This window comes from Amblyraja radiata, chromosome 24, assembly GCF_010909765.2.
Source record: "Amblyraja radiata isolate CabotCenter1 chromosome 24, sAmbRad1.1.pri, whole genome shotgun sequence".
NCBI classification, from domain to species: domain Eukaryota; kingdom Metazoa; phylum Chordata; class Chondrichthyes; order Rajiformes; family Rajidae; genus Amblyraja; species Amblyraja radiata.
In genome coordinates this window covers 28,629,956-28,642,825 of record NC_045979.1, presented here as the reverse complement: position 1 = coordinate 28,642,825, position 12,870 = coordinate 28,629,956, and the positions used below count along the sequence as shown (strand labels likewise).

The window sequence follows — 12,870 nt, the reverse complement described above, 5'->3', positions numbered from 1 at the left end:
TTCGAGAAACCCATCAGCACTTCATTCTTGACTCTAAATGCCATGGAATATTCGTATACACCATGTTGATCTCACTATCCTCCATATGGGCAGCATGGTGGTGCAGCGGTAGAGTTGCTGCCTTACAGTGCCCGAGACCAGGCTTCAATCCTGACTATGGGTGTTTGCCTGTACCTTCTCCCCGTGACCTGCGTGGGTTTTCTCCGGGATCTCCCGGTTCCCCCCCACGCCCCACGCTCCAAAGACGTACAGGTTTGATGGTTAATTGGCTTGGTATAATTGTAAATTTTCCCTAGTGTGTGTAGGATACCGTTAGTGTGCGGAGATCACTGGTCAGCACGGACTCGGTGGGCCGAAGAGCCTGGTTCCTAAACTAGGAACTAGGAGCTGTATCTCTAAACTAACTTAAACTAAACTATACCCTTCTCCTTGGTGAACACCGATGGAAAGTACTACTTTAATACCTCCCCAACATACTCAAACTCCACTCCTTCATTAATTATTGAGTTGATCTACCTTCCCCATCGACACTCTCTCACTTTAATATGTATAAAATGCTGAGATTTAAAAAAAAATCTGATTTAACATGGAGATTTCATGGCTTCCTTTGGTTCCACTAATTCCCTTCTTGAGTCCTCTCCTGCTCGCTTTCTATTCCACAAATGTCTTAGGCTTCCTTTGTCCTTTGGACCAAATGTACCTCTCCATCGTCGGAGGTAAAGATGTACAAACTGCAGCTTCACACTTTGTGGGTTTGTACTGACATCTACTACAAACCCACTGACTCCCATAGCTTTCTAGACTACACCTCTTCCCACCCTGCTTCCTGTAAAGACTCTATCCCCTACTCACAATTCCTCCGTCTACGCCGCATCTTCGCCCAGGATGAGGTGCATCAGAGATGTCCTCATTCATTAGGAAACGGGGGTTCCCCTCTTCCATTATAGATGAGGCTCTCACTGGGGTCTCCTCGATATCCCGCGGCTCTGCTCTTGCTCCCCCTCCCCCCATTCGCAGCAAGGACAGAGTCCCCCTTGTCCTCACCTTCCACCCCCATCACCTGCCGTATACAGCATAGAATCCTCCAACACTTTCGCCACCTCCAACGGGATCCCAATACTGGCCATATCTTCCCATCTCCACCCCTTTCTGCTTTCCGCAGAGGGTGTTCCCTCCGCAACTCCCTGGTCAACTCGTCCCTTCCCACCCAAACCACCCGCTCCCCAGGTATTTTCCCCTGCAACCACAGGAGATGCAACACCTGTCCCTTTACCTCCCCCCTCGACTCCATCCAAGGACCCCGACAATCTTTTCAGGTGAGGCCGAAGTTCACTTGCACCTCCTCCCACCTCATCTACTGTATCCGCTGTTCCAGGTGTCAACTCCTGTATATCGGCGAGACCAAGCGCAGGCTCGGCAATCATTTTGCTGAACACCTCCGCTCAGTCCGCCTTAACCTACCTGATCTCCCGGTTGCTCAGCACTTTTACTCCCCCCTCCAATTCCCAATCTGACCTTTCTGACCTGGGCCTCCTCCATTGTCAGAGTGAGGCCCAGCGCAAATTGGAGGAACAGCACCTCATATTTCGCTTGGGCAGCTTACACCCCAGCGGTATGAACATTGACTTCTCTAACTTCAAATAGCCCTTGCTTTCCCACTCTCTCCATCCCCTCCCCCTTCCCAGTTCTCCCACCAGTCTTACTGTCTCCGACTACATTCTATATCCCCTCCCCCTGTGTCCTCAATGCCATGCTGCTACTTACCTGCAAGATGGTGAAGTTCTCTAGCACACTATTCATCATGTACTTCTCTGGTAAATGCTTGAGTTTGTGGATGAAGTTGATCATATATTCACACATTGGGGAGCGATGGATCCGATATACAAACCTTCCGTTCTCTAGTCGGGCATATTCTGTCTGTGGGTGAAGATTTGGAATGAAATAATTTATTATACAGTAAATCCTTGCAACAACTGACCTCTATATAGCGGACTTGGTCTGAGACTACCATTGCACTACCCCCCTCCCCCACTCCCGCCAACAAGATAGCGCCAAGTGGCGTGTGCTTCCGGTCACGGGAGCAGAGAGAACGAGCAGCATGAAGGCAGCGTGAGTACCAGGCCCGTCCCTGGCCCACCGCGTGTGGGATGGGGAGCTCTGCGGTTCCCCAGTCTGGCCTGCAGTTCCCTGCGGCCTGTCGGGAAGCCTTCTGGCTTCACATACACATGACACATAAGGCATCCTAGCTCAGTATTCCACTGCAGGATCTCCCACTGCAGATTAAGTGCAGCCTCAATGCCAAAACCTGACACTAACAGAATCCCTTAAGGAACTGTTGCCACCCCTTCCCCAACTGCGAGGCTCAGCAGGCCGTCAATGCCAACGTTCAATATCTTTTGATGTCTTCTGCAACACCTCTTAACTGGAGTCTAACCTTGTGTTTCCAGTAACGTTGCTAGAGGGGCCACTCACCTCCACCTTCTCTACCACTTGTTTTCCAAAGGAGCAGACCTTCGTGGAGCAAGTTATGGTCACGTTCTCAGAGCTGGTGTATTGGCTGCTGACGCCATAAAAGGCCCCAGGTCCATCCTGGATGTTGCTGTTCAGGTCCGCCTGGGGAAACGATACACAGAATTAAATAGGACTGGGCGGGACGGTGGTGCAGTGGCCTTGCGGCACCAGAGACCCAGGTTTGATCCTGACTGTGGATGCTGCCTGGACGGAGTTTGTACATTCTTCCTGTAACCACGTGGGTTCTCCCCAGCTGCTCTGGTTTCCTCACACATTCCAAAGGCGTGTGGGTTTGTAGGTTAATTGGCTTCGGTAAAATTGTCCCCAGCGTGTCGGATAGGGCTAGTGTGCGGGTGATCGCTGGTCGCGGCGGTGTCGGTGGGCTTGTTTCCACGCAGCATCCCTAAACTAAAACTATCAGCACCAATTTGTATTTATGTAGCACCTTATATTTTTTAGTTTTTAGTTCCAGAGATACAGCGCAGAAACAGGCCCTTCGGCCCACCGAGTCCGCACCGACCAGCGATCTCCGCACACTAGCACTATCCTGCATACACTAGGGACAATTTACACTTATACCAAGCCAATTAACCTACAACCTGTACGTCTTTGGAGTGTGGGAGGAAACCGAAGACCTCGTAGAAAACCCACGCAGGTCAAGGGGAGAAGGTACAAACTCCGTTGTAAAAGGGAAGGACACTCAGCAGGAGCACAGTGGGAACAACTGGCCAGATTATGTTCTCCTGGCCTCTGCTTTGTTGTGGCCTCCCACAGCATCCTTGCAGCCACAATTGCTGTCTGCAGCCGCCTGTTCCTGACGCCCAGTTGCTGTGGCTGTTTTGCAAGGAGTGGCGTCTATGTCTCAGGCAGTGCAAACCAAAGGGCTGCCTCCAGAACAACCTGTCGGATCTCCGCGGGGCCACATTTGGTAAGGAGGAGATTGACAAGATTCTTTATTCGTACGGGTGTCAGGGGTTACGGGGCGAAGGCAAGAGAATGGGGTTGAGAGGGAAAGATAGATCAGCCATGCTTGAATGGCGGAGTAGACTCGATGGGCCGAATGGCCTAATTCTGCTCCTGGAACGTACGAACTATAATAGACAACTATAAATCACCCCCAGTGTGAGATGGTGGTAGAATGTTGGGCGAGTTGATGGAAATTTGCGGAAAATGAAATGGGATTAGTGGAGGGATAACGGCAATGGTTAACAGTTGACTTGGACTCCATTATCCAAAGCGCTCATTGCCTGCTGTGTGACTCCATGTTTCTATGTTCTTCAAAGGCAAGACATTAAGCTCCTCGCTATGACATATTGCTCACATATCCAAAGCAAGAACATCTATAGGAGGAATCTACTGATTCCACATTTTCATTGCCTTGCTTCTTAACATATCCCACTTCATCAGCCAAATGTTTCTGAAAAATATCTTGGATTTTTGCCTCCTCTGTGGTATCCAGAATAAACTGTCCTTCTTTATCCACCTCATCCTTGCATCACAGGTAACAAGGTTTACCTGTACTTCTGCTACCTGACAGGGAAGTCTTACAGCTGTTTAGTTTCACTCTCCATACAACCAGTGGTTTCAACCTGGTTGATAATCACACAGAACTGGTTTAACAGCACGCAGGTCAGACAGAACAAACCCGCCCCCCCTCTGTCTTCCATCTTTCTCCCCCCCCCCACCTCCCCCAACTGCTGAAGAAGAGTTCCGATCCCAAACATCATCTGTCCATTTCCTCCACAGATGTCGCTGAGTTCCTCCAGCACTTTGTGTTAGGCTCGAGATTCCAACCTCTGCAGTTTCTCGTGTTTTCAAGCTAAAAGATCGAAGTCCCCATCAACCTCAAGGACAAGGGAAGGGGAACACAACTTGCTCTGAGTAGGCATAGCTATGAGGGACAGGGTACCTCAAGCATCCATGTGATGCTGAGAAAGAAACAACTGCCTCAACTAGGTTTACAAGAATGATTCCAGGAATGAGTGGGTAAAAGCTCTGTCCCACGGTACGAGTTCATTCCAAGAGCTCTCCCGAGTTTGTCCTGATTCGAACTTGGAGATTTACGGTAATGGCCACTCGTCGGTACTCGGGGCTCTCGTAGACATTTTTCAACATGTTGAAAAATCTTCACGAGTCTTCCCGTGCTTACCTGCCGTTAGCGAGTCTTCCCGAGTACATGCCGTTAGCGTTACGAGCCGCTAAGAGACATCCCCGCTACGTTCATTCTCCGTGCTTACCACGAGTTTGATTAAACTCGAGAGAGCTCTTGGAATTAACTTGTACCGTGGGTCAGGGCTTTTAGCATATGATGAGCATATTGCTGGAGTTTAGAAGGTTGAGAAGGTTAAAACTTATAATGAAAGGCATAGGTAGAGTAGATGTGGAAAGGATGTTTCCACTGGTCGGAGAGTCTAGGACCAGAGGTCATAGCTGCAGAATTAAAGGGCGCTCTTTTAGAAAGGAGGGGTGGGAGGAACTTCTTCAGACCGAGGGTAGTTAATCTGTGGAACTCATTGCCACATAAGTACACATTTATAGACAGAGGGCTGTGGAGGCCATCAGTGGATATTTTTAAGGCAGAGAAAGACAAATTCTTGATTGGAATGGGTGTCAAGGGTTATGGAGAGAAGGCAGGAAAATGGGAACAGGAGGCAGAGATCAGCATGACTGAATCAGAGTAGACGCGATGGGCCGAAGTGGCCTAAGACTACTATAACATGTGAACTTGGGAATTTAGCAGTTAGATTATTCATACTATAGAAAGACACAAAATGCTGAAGTAACTCAGCGGGCCAGGCAACATCTCACCAGGACACGGACGGGTGGCAGTGCGGGTCAGGACCCTTCTTCAGACTGATTGCAATAAATGTTGATAAGGTTGCAAGATGTGCCAATGGGGAGACTATTATTGAGATCTTCATATCTTTTAGATTGCTTACAGTGCTGACACAGAGATTAACGTAAATTCCTGGCAGCAGCAGCAAAGATGTTGTCTAAAAACACTTTGTTACCATGGCAACTCTGCCATATATACATGTATAGTTTCTCAGAATGACTTCCATAATTTAAAAAGATACAATTAACCTGGAATCTTGATCCAGCTTAGCACATGTGGTTTTTTTTTTAACTTATAAGGGCTTTTCTTTAACACTATCTTTTGATCAGGCAGATTTTGAATCATAAATATTTTGCTTAAGTTCCATCTGTTTCGTATCCACCATATGTATAAAGCAGCAAACATCAAAGATGTACTGTGTGGAGCTGATGACTCCCACATGTAATTGGAGAAGTGCCGCCAATGAATAAAGCCAGGATGGTCCCAAGATAACGGGTTGCATCACACTGAAGCACAATGGACACACACACTTAGGGAACTTCTAACCTTGTTATTAATTTATTACAATGGGCGTGTCACAAACGTAGTCAACGAAGAAAGATCCCGACCTGAAACAAGGCCTGAAGAAAGATCCTGACCCGAAACGTCACCTATGCATGTTCTTCAGAGATGCTGCCCGGCCCGGCCTGGCCCACTGGGTTACTGCAGGTCTTTGTGTCTCTTTTTGTAAACCAGCATCTGCAGATCCTTGTGTTTGCAGGGATGTAAGGGATGAGCAAACACCAGCATGTTTGCTCATCCCTTACTGCATGAGAAGTGGTGTTGAACCTCTGCAGCTCTTCTGGTGCTGGTTGGTTAAACTTTAGACTTTATAGAGATACAACATGGAAACAGGCCCTTTGGCCCACTGTGTCCACTTCGACCAGCAATCACCCTGTACACTAGCAATCCTACACACTGGGGACAATTTACAATTTACATTAGCCAATTTACAGAAGCCAATTTACAATTTACACAAGCCAATTAACCGACAAACCTTGGAGCGTGGGAGGAAACCGGAACACTCGGTGAAAACCCACGTGGTCACAGGGAAAACGTACCGGGTCTCTGGTGCTATAAGGGAGCAACTCTACTGCTGCGCCAGACGGTATGGAGTTTGTACGTTCTCCCCGTGACCTACGTGGGTTTTCTCCTGGATCTCCGGTTCCCTCCTATATTCCAAAGACGGACATGTTTGTCGGCTAATTTGCTTGGTGTATTTGTAAAATTTAAAATCACCAACCAGCGATCCTCGCACACTTACATTATCCAACACACACTAGGGACAATTTTACACTTACACCAAGCCAATTAACCTACAAACCTGTAAGTCTTTGGAGTGTGTGAGGAAACCTGAGATCCTGGAGAAAACCCACGCAGGTCACGGGGAGAACATAAAACTCTGTATGGACAGCACCTGTAGTCAGTATTGAACCCGGGTCTCTGGCGCTGTAAGGCAGCAACTCTACCTCTGCGCCACTGTGCAAAATAAATGCTGGGATGCTGGGGCATGAAGGAGTGTTGGAACATTTTGGCTGCTGTTTATGTGTTTCTCAACAACATAAAGCATGTGAGAAGAGGAGAGAGAGAGAGAGAGAGAGAGAGAGAGATGAGAAATAGTTCTTACCCAGAACTTCACTAAGAAGAAAGCGTTCTGTGGTCCTTTCTCGAACAATTCCTTTAGCCCTCCCTTTTTCTCTGGGAATTTGTCGTAGATCTGACGGATGTCCACAGCCTCCAGGAGCGGGTCGTTGTAGGATGGGTTTGTCTGCCCAATGTGTACGAAGAGGTGTTTGTTATACTGCAAATAAAGAGATGCCTGGGTTAGGTTTCATTCCTTTGTACTGATCCTCCAAAGATTATCTGACATCTGCCAAGTCATTGGGTGTTTTTAAAGCGGTTCTTGATTAGTCAGGGTGTCAAAACTTATGAGAAGGCTCGAGAATGGGGTTGAGAGGGAACGATAGATCAGCCATGATGGAATGGCAGGGTAGACTCGATGGGCCGAATGGCTCATTCCGCTCCTATGTCTTATGGGAAAATTAGATCAGCCATGATTGAATGGCGGAGAGACCCGATGGGCCAAATGGCCTGATTCATCTCCTATGTCTGATGGGAAAGATAGGTCAGCCATGATCGAATGATGGAGCAGACCCGATGGGCAATGGCCAATTGATGCTCCTGTGTCTGATGAACTTATGAAACAAACAGAAACTGGAGCCTTTCCAACCCATGTGAGCCAAGCGAGAGGGAAAGATGATCTGAGGAGGTATCCTTACCGTCTCTGGGTCTCTCTGCACTTCCACAAAGGCAGAGTACTCCAGCAGCCTGAGTTTGGAGGAGGCAATGGTTCGGTCCTGCCACACTGGGATAGTGGCAGGAGGTGTGAGAGGGCCCAAGGGTTCGTAGCCTGCAGAAGAAACAAAGCAACAAGATCAAGCCCCAAGGTTTGACTCAGTCTACCACTGGACAACGTTGGAAGAAAAGCCTTTGATTCAACAGGGTTAAACCTCCCCCAAGCACCCACCCAATAAAGTGCTGAAATATCAATAGGAAGTTGGATATCAAGTTGCAAGGAATCGGCCTGACTAGTAAGTACCTCAGCGCATGAGAGCCTTAAGGAAGATGGAGTAACAATCTGGTCAGACATAGTTATCTCGCTGTAGTCTTTGCTGCAGCATTTAATGTAATAAAAAGGAATTGCTGGTTGGTTTAAGATTCCTGGGATGTCAGGACTTTCATATGAAGAAAGACTGGATAGACTCGGCTTATACTCATTAGAATTTAGAAGATTGAGGGGAGATCTTATAGAAACGTACAACATTCTTAAGGGGTTGGACAGGCTAGATGCAGGAAGATTGTTCCCGATGTTGGGGAAGTCCAGAACAAGGGGTCACAGTTTAAGGATCAGGGGGAAATCTTTTAGGACCGAGATGAGAAAAACATTTTTCACACAGAGAGTGGTGAATCTCTGGAATTCTCTGCCACAGAAGGTAGTTGAGGCCAGTCCATTGGCTATATTTAAGAGGGAGTTAGATGTGGCCCTTGTGGCTAAAGGGATCAGGGGGTATGGAGAGAAGGCAGGTACGGGATACTGAGTCGGATGATCAGCCATGATCATATTGAATGGCGGTGCAGGCTCGAAGGGCCGAATGGCCTACTCCTGCACCTAATTTCTATGTTTTTATGTTTCTAAGATGCTGGTTTAAGCCAAAGATAGACACAAAATGTAGGTGTAACTCAGCGGGTCAGGCAGCATCTCTGGAGAAAATGGATATGTGACATTTCGGGTCGGGACCTTTCTTCAGACCCGACCTGAAACGTCATCTATCTTTTTCTCCAGAGATGCCATGCCTGACCCGCTGAGTTACTCCAGCGTTTTGATGCTGGTGATTGACTTTGACTACCACGGGGCATAAAACTCCAGCACGTCCTTCCATTTAATTCTATCCTGCTGCTCCCTATCTCATCTTCCTGTGTTATCCGCGCTGTATGTCTAAAATCTAAAGGATGAGCCACTTAGGATATGTGCTTCCAGTGCGGGCAGAGCTATCAACAGCAATGTGCTTTCAATGGCAGACGATGCACTTACTTGTGATGGGTGGTGGTACTGGAGGCTGGATCGAATACGATGGCTGGGCGAAGGGCTTCACACTGCAACAGGAACAAGACATGATGCATGGTTAGTGTGCTCGGGCAGCGCTGGTGTTGAGCAGAGTGGGAATCACATCGCGGCCCTTCAACAAAATGGCCAAGGTGCTCCGTGCTCCAATCCAGCCTACACCTTGCTGAATGAAAGGCTGGTGTAGTGACACACTGCAGACCAGCGCTGCACACACTCAGGCACTCCCAGAAATAACTCTCAGGATTAACGAGTCAGTACATATCCACCTAAAGATGCCGGGGATAGACACTGGGGTGCTGGAGCGACTCAGCGGGTCAGGCAGCATCTCTGGAGAAAAAGGATGGGTGATGTTTCGGATCGGAACCCTTCTTCAGACTGACAGTAGAGAGGGGGGTGTTACTGGAGGTAGCAAAAGACCAGAATAAATCATGGCGGGATGACCATGGAAGGGTGGTGCCCATAGTTTGATCTGTGTCATCGTTCATCATTAATGTTGAGCAGCACTTCCATTGAAATATCCCCCCATAAAATCAACACGTTAACTTATTATTAAAATAATATACAATTAAACTCTAAAAAAATCAAAACATTTGAATACCTGGTTTTCAACTTTATAGAGATGCCAGGATGCTGTACTTGTTCATTGTACCTACCGTCACAAAGAATCACCTATCCTGAGAGTTTTCTCCCATACTCTATATATTTCGAGCCACTAGGCTAAACATAGAAACATAGAAAATAGGTGCAGGAGTAGGCCATTCGGCCCTTCGAGCCTGCACCGCCATTCAATATGATCATGGCTGATCATCCAACTCAGTTTCCTGTACCTGCCTTCTCTCCAACAACTTTTGGATTAAAAAGATCACCCGTGCCTTGCATAAGGAAGACCGTCAATATTCCAGGGTTCATAGTTTAGAGATAGAGCATGGAAACAGGCCCTTTGGCACATAGATCTCGTGTTCACACTAGTACCACATTATCCCATTCCCTACAAACTAAGGCGGCACGGTGGCGCAGTGGTAGAGTTGCTCCCTTACAGTGCCAGAAAACCGGGTTCGATCCTGACTACGGGTGCTGTCTGTACGCAGTTTGTACGTTCTCCCCGTGACCTGCGTGCATTTTCACCCGGGGGCTCAGGTTTCCTCCAAAGATGCACAGGCTTGTATGTTAAATGTGTAAGAAGGAACTGCTGGTGCTGGTTTAAACCGAAGATAGACACAAAAAGCTAGAGTAAGTCAGCGGGACAGGCAGCATCTCTGGAGAGAAGGAATGGGCGATGTTTCGGGTCGAGACCCTTCTTCAGACTGATTAGGGATAAAGGAAACGAGAGATATAGACGATGATGCAGAGAGATAAAGAGCAATGAATGAAAGAACAATGAATGAAAGATGAAATGAAACAAGTAACGATGATAAAGGGAACAGGCGTTAGGTGTTTGTGGGGTGAAGGCGAGAAGCTAGTGCCACTTGGGTGGGGGAGGGATAGAGAGAGAGAGGGAATGCGGGGGCTATCTGATGTGAGAGAAATCAATATTCATACCACTGGGCTGTAAGCTGCCCAAGTGAAATATGAGATACTGTTCCTCCAATTTGCGTTTAGCCTCATTCTGAGGAGACCGAGGACAGAAAGGTCTGTGTGGGAATGGGAAGGAGAATTAAAGTGTCCAGCAACCGGGAGATCAGGTTGGTTCATGTGGGCTGAGCGAAGGTGTTCCGCGAAACCATCGCTCATTCTGCATTTGGTCTCGCTGATGTGTAAGAGTCCACATCTTGAACAACGGACCCAGTGGATGAGGTTGGAGGAGGTGCAAGTGAACCTCTGCCTAACGAAAATGCTAAAACTCGTTACAAAGATCGGCAGAATTGGTGCTGTGCTCACATTACTGATCTGCCACTCTACGGCCTTGAACACAATGCCCCAGAACAGTGACGCCGTGCAAAACTGGTGCTACCACTCAGCAAAATGTTCCTCGTTTCCAATAGCAATTCATCCACACAAAAACATAGAAACAGGTTTGAAGAGGTGCACCCTCTAGCAATGTCACAAACTCTACAAGGTTAGAACAAAGCTCGCACTGAACAAATGCTTACATCTACCTCAGACCTTGTGAGTCCTATTGTCTTAAATCATAGAGTCATACAGCATCTTTGCTAACATGTGTAGGAAAGAACTGCAGATGCTGGTTTAAATCGAAGGTTGACACAAAATGCTGGAGTAACTCAGCGGGACAGGCAGCATCTCTGGAGAGAAGGAATGGGTGACGTTTCGGCTCGACACTCTTCTTCAGACTGATGTCAGGGGGAGTGGGCGGTACAGAGATAAAATGTTGTCGGAGACAGTAAGACTGGTCGGAGAACTAGGAAGGGGGAGGGGATGCAGAGAGAGGGAAAGCAAGGGCTACTTGAAATTAGAGAAGTCAATGTTCATACCGCTGGGGTGTAAGCTGCCCAAGCGAAATATGAGGTGCTGTTCCTCCAATTTGTGCTGGGCCTCACTCTGACAATGGAGGAGGCCCAGGACAGAAAGGTCAGTGTGGGAATGGGAGGGGGAGTTAAAGTGTTGAACAACAGGTAAGTTCAGGCCCGCCGAGCCTGCGCTTTGTCTGGCCGATATATAGGAGTCCACAGCTGGAACATCAGATACAGTAGATGAGGTTACATTACATTACCTTTGACCTCCGTACGACCAATTCAACCGTCAAAGTTACGTTGAACATGTCAAAGCTAAGAGCAACACGATGAAAGCAAATGCAGGGAAACATCTGTAATTGAGTTCCATGTCATTGTAGCCCGGGGATATGGTTCTTGTGAGGCATCGTAACCACACATACCAGCAAGCAAGTCCATGTCACACAGCACATTTGAAGTTACCACTGTGAAAGGTTTTGCGACCCACAGCGCCACAAAGCTTCATGTGAAATGCATCTGGAAATCGCTCGATGATATTCCTCGTGCAATTAGGAGCGGCGCGGTGGCGCAGAGCTAAAGTTGCTGCCTTTTAGCACCAGAGACTCGGGTTCGATCCTGACCACGGGTGCTGTCTGTGCGGAGTTTGTACGTTCTCCCCCGTGACCGCGTAGGCTTTTTGAGTTTGAGTTTAGTTTGTTGTCGCGTGAAGCTATTTCCGTTCTCCTCTCCCACGCTCCGTTAACTGGTTCTGGGAAACCAGCTATCACATCCTTGAGGGTCTCCGTTGACTTAATTCAGTCGGCACAGTGGTACAAGGGGCGGCATGTGGCGCAGCGGTAGAGTTGCCGGAGACCCGAGTTCAATCCTGACCACGGGTGCTGATTGTACGGAGTTTGGAATTTAGAAGGATGAGAGGGTATCCTATAGAAACGTATAACATTATAAAAAGGACTGGACAAGCTAGATGCAGGGGAAATTGTCCCAATGTTGGGGGTGTCCAGAACCAGGGGCCACAGTCCAAGAATAAAGGGGAGGCCATTTAAAACTGAGATGAGGAAAAAACATTTTCACCCAGAGAGTTGTGAATTTGTGGAATTCTCTCCCACAGAAAGCAGTGGAGGCCAATTCACTGGATGAATTTAAAAGAGAGTTGGATAGAGCTCTAAGGGCTAGCGGAATCAAGGGATATGGGGAGAAGGCAGGCACGGGTTACTGATTGTGGATGATCAGCCACGATTACAATGAATGGTGCTGGCTCAAAGGGCCGAATGGCCTCCTCCTGCATCTATTTTCTATGTTTCGATGTTCTCCCCGTGACCACGAGGGTATCCTCCGGGTGCTCTGGTTTTCCCCCACACTCCAAAAACGTACAGATTAGCAGGTTAATCGGCTTTGGTAAGAATTGTAAACTGTTCCTAGTGTGCGTAGGATAGTTACTGTACGGGGGGGAT

The 12,870-nt window shown here is 47.9% G+C and overlaps 1 protein-coding gene across 12 annotated transcripts in view; it reads right to left on the bottom strand.

The window, feature by feature from the left end:
* tead3 (TEA domain transcription factor 3) overlaps positions 1-12,870 on the bottom strand; it is a 231,197-nt gene that overhangs the window by 1,960 nt on the left and 216,367 nt on the right. For all 12 annotated transcript variants that reach the window (XM_033042769.1, XM_033042778.1, XM_033042773.1 and 9 more), the window contains 5 exons: positions 8,979-9,040; positions 7,666-7,796; positions 7,014-7,187; positions 2,473-2,613; positions 1,765-1,917 (listed from right to left, as the gene is read on the bottom strand). In XM_033042769.1, coding sequence (XP_032898660.1) covers positions 1,765-1,917; positions 2,473-2,613; positions 7,014-7,187; positions 7,666-7,796; positions 8,979-9,040 — 661 coding nt within the window. The remainder of the gene's footprint in view (positions 1-1,764; positions 1,918-2,472; positions 2,614-7,013; positions 7,188-7,665; positions 7,797-8,978; positions 9,041-12,870) is intronic.